The sequence below is a fragment of the Culex quinquefasciatus genome, chromosome 1, assembly GCF_015732765.1.
Source record: "Culex quinquefasciatus strain JHB chromosome 1, VPISU_Cqui_1.0_pri_paternal, whole genome shotgun sequence".
In the NCBI taxonomy this organism is placed as follows: Eukaryota; Metazoa; Arthropoda; class Insecta; order Diptera; family Culicidae; genus Culex; species Culex quinquefasciatus.
Genome location: NC_051861.1, coordinates 110,202,826 through 110,214,543, shown reverse-complemented (window position 1 = coordinate 110,214,543; position 11,718 = coordinate 110,202,826). Strand labels below are relative to the sequence as shown.

At 45.9% G+C, this 11,718-nt stretch overlaps 1 protein-coding gene across 1 annotated transcript in view; it reads right to left on the bottom strand.

The window, feature by feature from the left end:
* Positions 1 to 562: 562 nt before the first annotated feature.
* The window catches only part of LOC6044379 (homeobox protein B-H1), a 39,731-nt gene continuing 28,575 nt past the window's right edge, over positions 563 to 11,718 (bottom strand). Inside the window, exon 3 of the mRNA XM_038248529.1 lies at positions 563 to 2,673. Within this exon, the coding sequence (XP_038104457.1) occupies positions 2,043 to 2,673 (631 nt within the window). The 3' untranslated portion in view covers positions 563 to 2,042. The remainder of the gene's footprint in view (positions 2,674 to 11,718) is intronic.

Sequence of the window (11,718 nt, the reverse complement as noted above, 5' to 3'; positions counted from 1 at the left end):
GAGGGAAAAAAACATTTGTACCGTTTTCAAGCTGTCATTTTGGGGTCGGCTAACAAGCAAGCCTCTAACTATTCTAGGATGTTTTGATCAGAATTTTCATCATATTTCTTGAATGCTCAAATTTTCAAACAGATTTTGTCATCATATTTCTTGAAAGCTTGAAAATTTCACTTGTCAACATTGCAAACGCAAAACAAACACGATTCGCTTACTGCGATCTCCAAATCAGCTGTCAACATTGGAGTGCCCAGTGAGTGTTGCTTGGGACGAATTGACAAAGTAAAGGAAACGAGTTCTTTGGAAGCCTCTCTTTTTTTTGTGAATGTTCTGTATTCATCAAACTTAGTTGATTACTTTTGATTTGAACAGGTTTTGTCATCATATTTGTTGAAAGCTTGATTTTTTTGTAAACATTGCGAACTAAAAACAAAGACTACTACTTGATTGCGTGATTCCCAAAACAACTGTCATCCTTGAAGTGCCCAGTGAGTGTTTCTATGCAAAAAGCAGCAAAAAGGGAATATTTCTTTTGTTCTACTCGACACCACGAGCTTGGTTCGTCTAATTTTCATAACTTTCCATGTTTATTTCTCGTAATATTTTCCAGTTAAGTGTATGATCTTTACAATGCGCGTTCCATTTCGATTTCTCAGCGTTCGGCTTTGATGTGTTTGTGTACGGGTGTGTAAGTGAGTGTGTGCTGGTTGAGTCTATACAATCTGAGAGTACGATTTTTCCAGCTTGTTAACCTCTTTTTATGAGCGTTTTGTTTTGTTTATTTCTTCAAATTTGTTTGATTCGAAACGGAATGCTGCTACCGGGGTGAGAATTTTCCACTTACAAACGTACGGAATATATTTATATCAATATGTACAATTTCCAATAACTACCTAGCTTACGTCGTTCACCCCCACTTGTGTGACGGAAACCAACCAACAAAATTATGTCTTCTTCTGCATTTTTAAAAATAGTTGTGTGTATCTCTGTTTATCATTTGTTTTGCTGCATAAAACTTAAGATGGAGGAATGTCTGTTTACATTTTCACTTCTGTTTATTTGTGACTTTCTTTAAAATTGTTTAATACTGCATCGCTTTTTCCGAGCCAAGGCGCACGCACTTTTTTAAACTAAATTTTGGCAAATCCGTTGCAACTCACTGTTATTTTTCTTCTTCTGTCATTTGTGGTTCCGGTTGAGCAAGTTTGGGTTGTGGTTCAGTCACAAAAGCGCAAAACATGATGAATGTCGGTCGGAGTTCTCACAGTCGCGAGAGCGTTAATTGGGCGGTGGCAGCGGCAGCTGCTAAAATCATAAACTTTTTTTTAAAGCGTTTTGGGAAAAGGCTTTCGTCACATTTTTTTATGGGGAAGGGGAAATCACATGGGAAAAGAGCATGGGGAAATTGAAGGGGGACGAAAAGTTTACAACATTTTACACTTATAAAATAATTAAATAATTATTTTCAAATACTATTATCATAAATTAAGATTATAGTTAATAAATTTAGTTCTCGTTTGCCGGCGCCGATCTCTCACTGGTTAGTCTCTCTCTGCTCGCTCACGATGATTTTTTATTACCATTATCTATACAACAAAAACAAAATTAACCACGGCGAGTTGCTCCCGTCATCGTCTGTTCCCGAATCTTGAGAATATAAACTTATTTACACAAACACGCACTCGCGCTCGCTCAAAGAGGAAACGTCATCGGATTCTGACAGCAAGCAGTTCAACCGTGCGCTGCGCGCACCCACTGGGCAACCCGGCTTTTGTTTACGTTTCGCGACCGTTTTCCGGATCTTTGGCAAATGTGGTCGCGCGATAAACGTAAACAATGCGCTGTCAGCGTGACATTTCAACTCTCGCTCGGATTCTCTTATTTTTTCGCTAATGATTTCACTTTAAAAAATAATATCTGCTTTAAATAAATGCTATTAAAAATAATAATCACTATTTTCTTTTCGCGCACGCTTTCTGCTCTCCCTTTTATAGGTATGTATACGTATATATGAGTGTTGCGGGGTCAATCACACGGCGCAGTCTTCAGACCTGAATGTTTTCCTCCTCGTCGTCGCTGGCGGGATTGCTCTCGGACCGTCCCGGCGGGCTGCCGGGGTTGAGCGTTGGACTCGGCGACCGCCGGGGCTGACTGCTGAGACTGCTGGTGCTGCCGTGGTTGTTGTTGTTGTTTGAGTTACCTGCGCCATTGTTGTGACTGGCTGCGCTTCCGTTGCTGCCGCTTCCGCCGCCCGCTCCGGGACTTGTTTGACTCCCTGGGACTCCGGCTCCGCCCACCTGGGAAGCTGCGGCTGCCGCGGCCACCGCCGCCTGCTGACTGCTCGCCTGGTAGTAGCTGCTCAGCGTGGACAGGGACGTGGAGGCCGACAGGTGTGGGAACGGGCCGCTCGGACCGGGGATGGTGTTGAGCGTTCCCAGGCCGGGCACTCCCGGGTAGATCCGGTACGGCAGAGGCTTCTGGAGGGCGGCGGCTGCGGCCGCGTGCCGGTAGTACGCGTCCACCGCACTCTGGGGCGCTCCTGGAGGACCGGCCTGGGCCGGGTACGGCCAACCGCCCAGATATGGGGGTCCTCCGTACAACCGCTGGAAGGCAGCGTAGTTTCCGGCTTCCGCTAGCAGCTCCAACCCGACCGCGGTCTGTCGCTTCCATTTGGTTCTGGAAAAGGGAGAGAAAGAAGGGCAAAATAGGCTTTTAATTACGCTTTTCCTTGAATTACGACTCTATTAATCGACGCTCAGTTAGAGCCGGAGAGCGACTTGTTGTGTTATGTATAAATAAACGTTTATTGTTATTTTTGCGCATTTTTTTCCGACATTAGCATCCATATCAGGTCGTAAGCAGTTTCCCAGTTTTGTTCCGTAAACCGAGCGCTCGCGCGCGTTGATCTATATTCGCCGATAAGACCGGTTTAAATGGCATATGCATGTTTTGCGCTAAGCTTACCCTGCCCCCCCCCCAACTCTTCATTATTATGCACACAGTTCATAACTTATAAAACATCAACCGCCAGCCAGCCAGACCCGGCACGGTTGGATGCGTTCATTCAGTTGCGTGCATCAACCACCAGACGGCGGTGGCGGCGTAGACCGGGGTGTGAAATGCAACTTTGCGAGGGGGGAGGGGGCAATTATTTCCAACAATTTCCACTTAATTGTTACCGCTGTTGTTTGAATTGGTGTCCCTTTTCCCGGGCGTGTAGCGTTGTTGCAAAGTTGCACGCATCTGCTCCACGCGACGTGCAAACTCGCTGGGTTGTTTGCCAGTTTGTCACGCGGTGCGGTGCGACAAGCTCACTGGGCAGTTTTTGGAGGTGGGTGACAGTGCGTCGTTTGGAGGAAAACAAATGTGTTTTTGGTGAAGAAAAGTGTTAAATTTTAAGCTTTCAAGAAATATGATGACCTATTTAGAGTTTTGACAGTTTGCACGCATTTTTGTGAGAATTTTCCAAGCTTTCAAGAAATATGTTAAATTTTTTTTCATCATTCGGCAGTTTGACAGCTTATCAGCTTATCAGTTTCGTGAAGTGTCAGTTCGTCGTGTCAAACGTGACAAAATTTCAAGCTTTCAAGAAATATGATGACAAATTCTGACTTCAACCAGTTTGGAACGCATTGTAGTGAGCAAATTCCAAGCTTTCAAGAAATATGATGACCACCATCTCGAGAAGCCGCCATCGCCCGGGCCAACATTCCGACGCGGCGTCACGCCGCGGGACATTCCACGATTCCCGGCGCGCCATCATCATCATCTCTTTGCCCGGCAATGGTTGCAATTACGGAGTGTGCAAGTACTGCTCCGCTCCAAACGAAGTGGAAAACGGCGCACGATTTACGAAAAAATGGCAGCAGGAACCTTATGGGAGATGTCCGAGGGGCGAGCGAACCAGTTTTCCGGCCTAACGTGGCAATTTAGTGGACCTCCCGATCGTTCCAGTGGGAAGTGAGAGAGGGTACAAAATGATCTCTTTTCTACCCGACAATCACGCAATTGATTCCGGTTCTGCAACGTTTAGAACGCATAAACGTTTTGGCGTGCGAGGCCCGGTCCCGACTTGTGCATTTGCATCGCCGGCCCGGGATCGTGCAAGAGGCAATAATTGGCCCCCGGTTCCCGGGAAGACCTATCACGCGCGGGGTTGCGAAGCAACCGCAATTACCGACGGCGGCCAGAACATCGCCCATTTAGAGTACAACAATGAAGCACTAAATGAGTTTTGTAGATGAAAAATCGCTACCTTCTCACTCGCACAACAACCCATGAATAATTGAAATATTCATTACTCATTATTTAATGTTTTCAGGTTATGTCTGTCTGCATTTTTGCACCACCGCAACTCTCCACCCTCCCTCGGAATGCATCTCAACGCCGAGTAATGATATTATTTTCATGTAAATCGCCCTCTCCCTCGTGATCGTGAGCTCGCGCTCACGTGAGTGAGTGATAAATTTAATCAAGCAATGTTTCGCGGAAAAATATACACAACTCGGCGCGCCGCGCGGTCAACCCATTACTACAAAGTAGTGGTCGCGTCGAGATTAAAGATTAAGACACTTGTAATTTGTATTGTTCGCTACAAAATGCACGAGCTTCGCTCGCCACCACACCGATCGCGACTCAGCCAATCACGAGCCCGTCCCCGTCGCCATTACTGACCGTTAAATCACTTTGTACGAGCGCTTAGCTCGCGCGACCCAGCTGGTTCCAGCTCAATAGCGACGACAGCCGGCAGCCATTTTTCTGTCCCGCTCTAACCACGCTCTAAAGTTTTACGAGTTTGTCACGGCTCCCCCCTCCTCGTCGCCTCAAGCTCATTGGGCATTTCCAGCTCATTGATTTTCGAAAAAAAGTCCAACTAACGAGCTCGAACTGGTTTTCTGGCTCGCTCTCTCGCTCGCTTCTGTCATAAAGGGGCTAAATGCAATAAATATAAAAATTTGCTTGTGTTCCCGCCCTCGCACCGGGCGAAGCCCGGTGAAGTGTGGCCGCCACAGCCATTGTGTACCGTACACAGATGGTGTCAATTACCGGTCCTGGCTAAATTCTTTCTTCGTGTTTTTTTTTCAGCCCGTTTGCAAAACTTTTCCCCTTGGGGCGAAATTGCCTTAAAAGTGCCGCGCACAAAGCAACGAGGGCGAATTAAGAGGCACTCGTTTTCCCCTTTTGACAGTTTTTTTCTTTCCTCTTTTCTTTTGATTTCAAAAGAAAACGAAAACTCGTTAACCGGCAGCATCTTGTCCATTTGTCACCCTTCCACGTGCAGATTGATTCGCAATTTCGACGTAATCATAACTTTTTAATTAATCTCTCGGACCTCTCCGGAGATGCAAGCGAGGCTTGTTCAGCGAAAAAAAAAAGTCATAAAAGTAATTTTTTAATCGGTTTTCTTGTTCTTCAAACTCCGACTACGAGAGGAAAAAACGTGAAAGGATCAAAACTTTCATTAATCACTCTGTCAACCCCTCCAGTCGGCAGGTTCGAGAAAAAGTTGAAAATATTGTCACCTTTTCCCGTACCCCTCGAGTCCCCTCTAAAGAAAGCGATTAATTTATCATTCTCCTCTGAAGCGAACACGCTCCTGCGGAGCGTATCGCGCAATAAAACTCAAATTAAGCTGCCCTCCGTCGACGATTACGATCCCACCGATCTCCCGGACGATTCCTCGTCGATTAATTAGCTCGATATTGCACCAATACTAGCGCGCGAGCGCTTATAACTGTAAGTCGTGCCTCGTTGACGTTTCTTTTGTGTGCGACAAAAGAGCTCAACACAATAAAAAAAATTCCATTTGCGACGGGGTTCCGAATTTGTGGCGTTTTTGCACGCGATTTGAATGTAAAACAAACTAAATTACTGTTTTTGAGGGGTGCGGGCCGAATTTGCCACACTAACGGTAACTGTCAAATGGTAGCGGTCAATTCGCGACGAGCGCGAACTCAGTGGGCACTTTTGCAACCTCCAATTTCGTTTGTTGACGCGGTTGACGCCTATTTGTGAAATTTCTATCAAATGTCAATTTGCACACGATCAATTCACGACTAAGTCACACTCACTGGGTAGTTTGGAGAATTTGAGCTGTCAAACGCGATTCTGCATCAAAGCAACCACAGATTGCATTGCGTTGTTTTTGTTTACGTTCGTAAAGTGAAAAGTGTGTGAACGTGTTTGTAGAATGAAAAATTCTTAGCTTTCAAGAAATATGATGACAAAATCGATTAAAATGCAGCAGATTCTCAAACTTTCAAGAAATATAATCACAACTGTTATGATTAAATGTCGAATTGTGAAATTTCTATCAACTTTTCACAAGTGTTCGAGGACCTCGAACTGTCAACCGCGATGTTGCATCCAAGCAACCTCCAATTGCTTTGCGTTGTTTTTGTTTACGTTCGTGAAGTGAAGTGTGTAAACGTGTTTCTAGAGTGAAAAAATCTTAGCTTTCAAGAAATATGATAACAAAATCGATTAAAATAGAGCAAATTTCCAAGCTTTCAAGAAATATGATCACGACGAGTTGGAGCCCAAAAGTCGGCGTCATCCAGCCAACTTTTGCCAAATACAATCACAATTAGCGAACGGTCGTCGCCGGTCATCAAACGTCCCGCAGCGGAGGCCGATGTCCCTCCTACCGTCGGTCACGTTGCCGCAGCGGCCGACCAAAGCAGCACAGAAAAAAACATGAAAAAGTTACCACCATTGATACATATCGCAGACACTTTCAATTAGGCTTCTCTAAAACAAATTTCCGCCCGTTCCCTCCCGCTCCTCCTACAAGAGAGCGCTCGAAGCCCAGTTTTGGGCAAGCTTCCAGATATCTCCGTGTAGGCATCAAAGTGATTTGGCACTCTTAAGGCACCTACACACGCTCAATCAATGAGCAGCAGCAGCCTCCAGGAGGGAAAAGAGGCCCCGAAAGTGAGTGGGTAATAATTAGAAGATGATATAGTGGAAAAAAAAGCAAGAAACGAACCCGGAGAGATTTGTGCTGACTCAGTTTCCGGCGCCGCAGGATTCGGGTGTGGCGCCACCGGAAAGGTTACTCTTAAAAGCGCCCTTTGACGCCCCCGGTCCAGATCCTTTAATGAGCGGGCTCGAGATGCATCGCACTCGTCATCGTCGTCAAAGATCCTCTCTAAATCCAATTATGATCGAGCGTGAAAAAAGGTGAGACGCCGCTCGGCAGAGGTGTCTCCGAACCCTTGGACGCAGCGGGAAGTGACCTGGCTTGGCGCCCCTCCCTACAGCCAAATCGTCAAGTGTGAAATGACAAATGGGATTTGTCGAGGCGCTTCGGGGTCATACCGGCGCGCACCTCGTGCGCCAATTAATCATCACCAGTTGGAAGAAGTGCACGGAGCGGGGTGGGGGTTCCCAGCGCTACTTTACACGAGATTTTCGTCGAAGCTAATTACCACCCGTGCAATTGGCCTCGTTTGCCCAAGCCTTTGATAAATCGTCATCTTGCGAGCGAGCGCGCTCGCAACGACGACTGAGTCCTGCTCTGCTCTTCGCACATGCAGTGTATGTGAGTGCGGACATAATTTATAGTTTATATGCAAATTTATTACACTCAAGTATGAATAAATTTGTTAGTTTTGTGTTAATTCCTTGCGGTTTGCGCCGAGAGGAGCGCACATTGTTACTGTGAACGCAGCTCTCTTGTACGCCGGTTTTTTTGCGAGGGACGAACGCTCTCATTCTTTTACGATCGCTGAAACGACCGTAAAAAAGAGCTCAACAATGGGCACTCGACGACGACTGTTTGACGAATTCGCGGTAGTATTTGAATACGCAGAGGAAGAAAACACCGCTGCCACTCGTAATAAATCAAATTCAAATTAGTAACGAAGCGCACGCATTAACGATTTATTGCTCGGTTTTTTGCCCGACCATTACCGGAAGCGAAAAGGATATTTAGGGTTATGTTTTACGAGTTTGGCGTTCCCGCGCGCGCGGAAAAGGAATCAATCGCGCACGAAGTGACACCGAAACTACCCGAAATTAATTTGTTAGCTCTCTATTTAGATGGTAATTTGGATGGCCTCGACGAAACACGGTAGCACCGTTAATTGTGTGCGGAGCCGGGTGTCATAAATCAAGCCTCGCTCAAAGTGGTTCAATTAGAGCGTGGAGGAGCTTTCGACCATTTTTCCGCTCGTTTTTCCACGGGTAAGCGTTTGTGCTGCCGATTGTGATCATAGCTCTCGAATGCTTGAAAAATCCGCTGCCTTTTGAACAGTTTTGTCATCATATTTCTTGAAAGCTAGGAATTTATCACTTTTCTAACGCGTTTGCCACTTTTCACCTCGCGAACGTAAACAAAAACAAAGCACGCGACGCCTGCGGCGTGCTACTGTCAAAACGTCTAACTGCCCAGTGGTCGCGACGCAAATTTGCAAACGACAAATCTCTGACTGTTTTTACAGTATTTGTGATCATATTTTTTTCGAATGCTTGAAAATTCGCTACCTTTTAATCGATTTTGTCATCATATTTCTTGAAAGCAAAGATTTCTTTCACTCTCCAATCACGTTTACACACTTTTCACCTCTCACGAACGTAAACAAAAACAACGCACACGCGACGCCTACTGCACGCCGCTGTCAAAACACCAAAACTGCCCAGTGGTCGTCGCTCGCGACGAATTGACGCGTGTTCAAGGAAACTTTCCCGCAGCGCAAGGAAAGGCAAATTTGCATACGACAAAACGCGTTAATTTCTGCCTTTATCTACAAGCGCCGATTGGCATGCAATAGTTAAACGCTGTTTTCCCCCTTCAAGCACGTCTTGGTGCAACTCGCGGCGGCGCACCTCATAAATAACAATCGCACTAGCGATTAAATCGACTTTTAAGCGGTGTGGCGCCCTCTACGAGGGCGAAAAAGGACCGAAAAAAGGTGGAAAATTTAAGTTTACATACCAAAACTGAAGTACGAGTCCTGTGGGGAGACCAACAACCGAAAAGGGGGTTGTTGCGAGTTCATTAGTTATGGAGACCCGGAGCACTGTTATCTTAATAGCTTCGCTGCGGTTTTTATGCGGTTACAGTCGTAAGAATTTTTATGTTCTAACAGGCGAACGTTTGTTATCCTGGCTGGTTTGGAAACAAATTCGTTCCGAAGGTTTTATTGGGTCCGGCCACTTATGATTGTGGTGTGGTAAAACGGAACGAAAAAAAAGCTAAATTTTCTCATCGATAGAGCCCGATTGCTTGGCTGGGTATCACCAGTTGGTCAGGAACGCCAATCTGTGCTGTTTGCTGTCTGATCCCTTGGCCAATTGCGGGGACGGGTAATTTAATCAGGTATTAAATCATGTTATTTTTTTCCATTGGTTTGGGCCCACAGCCGGGCAACGACGACGTTGCCCGGTAAAAATAATAAATAAATTGATATCGCAAAACCACAAACAATAAATCAAAGCCGTAATGACAGGTGCGTACGTGTGTTGGTCCGGCTGTCTGTTGACCAACGTCTGTCCGACTGACTGTTTGTTTGCCGCACAGCTGTCCACCACTGGCTGGGATTGGTAGCGCAGGGCAAAATAATAATTTAACATTTTGATCGAAAAACGAAATGACATAATTTGCATAGCGTTTGATGCGTTCCAATTGCCGGCCCCAGTTTGCGGTGGTGGTGACTGACAGTGATCCGACCTCCACTTCACGGCATATGGTTTAGACTCGACTTTCTCGCTCGCTCTCTCTCTCTCTCGCTCGCACAATATACTATTGAAATATGATGATTATACGGTTTACACAAATGTACGGTGATTCTTCCATTAGCGATGTTTGTTCTGGCGGTGTGTGCTTTTTGCTCATTAGCGAAATGACCGGTTTGGCGACTCAATTGACTCGCCCCCAGGTAATCGCCGTCATTTTGAGGTCGTTATTGTGATCATATTGCTCAAAACTTTGAAAAACGCTGCAAAATTACCGCACCACGTGCCTCGCTACGCGAGCTGTCAAACTGCCCAGCGGTTGTGCCAGCGCGCGCTTGCAGCGCAGCTGTCAAAATTTCCAAACTAGCCCAGTGAGTTTGTCCACCCACGTTTTAATCGCTTCCAGCTGGAAAATTTTAATCCCCGTTCTAAATTGGATCCACTCACACCCCTTTTCCGAGGATTTCCAAGAATTCAATCAAACTTTACCCCTTTGAACTCTCGACACCTTCCCGGCCTGTGCAAATGAACTTAATTTCATCACGGGGTTTCGGTTCCGCCAGCTTCCGGAAGTGATAATTGCTAATTACATTATCCTCTGTTCCGCCCGCAGACGCAGACTGCGCAAGCCGGCAGGTTCGGGGGGGTGGACGAAATCACTCCAAGCCCGTAGTTGACACCTCTCGCCGCAAAAACTATACACAAATTGGATTAGATTAAAATTTATTTTCCCCCGGCCTTCTTTTCGCCATGCCAACGACTCCTACTACACTGCGGAGGCGGAAGAAGCTGCAGGAACCGCAAACCTCCGAAAATAAAAACTTTGAAGTTGCCTCCAATTTGTTCCTTCGTTCTTTCTCTGTGGTGTTTTCCCTTGTAATTTCCGACCGGACCGGTTCGCTTGGAAGCCGGCAGCCTCCGGCTGCTCATCTTCTTCCCCCTCGCTCGCTCTGCTGTTCGTTCTCTAGTATAGTAAATTATCGACAGTAATTTACATCTATTTGATTTTGTGGTTCCCTTCTTCCCCTTATGCGTGTGTTCGTGCTCATTGATAGTTTTGGGACTCTCTTCCCCCGATTCACCACGCAAACCCCATAACAAAGCATGTTATAATCTTGTTTATTTAATTTGATTCATTTAATGGCACATCGGGCCACTCGATCACTTCTGCCTCAAGCTGGTGTGGTCCGGAATCGTCAATTTGTGAATGAAATCTGGAGCAGGCTGGGACAAAACCCGGGGGATATCCGGCATCACGCATGATTGGCCGCTGGAATGTGTAGTCTCTTCCTAGTTCCTCGTTCGGAATCAATTCGATCGCGTGTAACAAGATGGAAAGGGAAATATTTGAACGAAGAATTTCACGGACGATACTCGATCGTTCGTGGGAACGACAATGACGCCTGCGTTGGAAACTGGAGAACTGTCAAGTAATGTACCTTCGCACATACGGTACGGAGTCATGCTCGAACGGTCCGGATTTGGTCCAGCGGCCGCTGGGAATGTCTGTGTGACCGAAGCTGATTTATTGAAATCGAAGACAGGCCGAGATCGCACTCGGATTGCGAAACGCTGACGTGTAACGAAACCGGTTTCAGTGACAAATGTGCGCAAAAAAATTGTCTTGAAATCCTTTGGGCACAGCTGCATTGTTTTGGTAGAGAAATGTCAAATATTTGCAGGAAAAACATGGTCAATTCGTGTTTGACGAAACTCACTGGGCACGTGGCACGTTTGACAGCTCATCACAGCAGTCTCTGTGAAGCAATGTTTTGATCGCGTTTGATTTTGACGAAAAAGTGTTAAATTTAGTTGTTCTCTAGCAAAAACGGTGAAATTTGATCACAAAAACTGAGGGGAAGCTGTAAGAAATGATAATTTTGAGCAATTTCTAAGCTTCAAAAAAAAAATTGACAATTGTTATTGAATTTGGTCAATTCGTATGTGATGAAACTCACTAGGCACTTGGCACTTTTGGCAACTCATCGCAGCGAAGCATTGTTTTGATCGCGTTCAGTTTCGGTAGAAAAAGGGTAAAAGTGA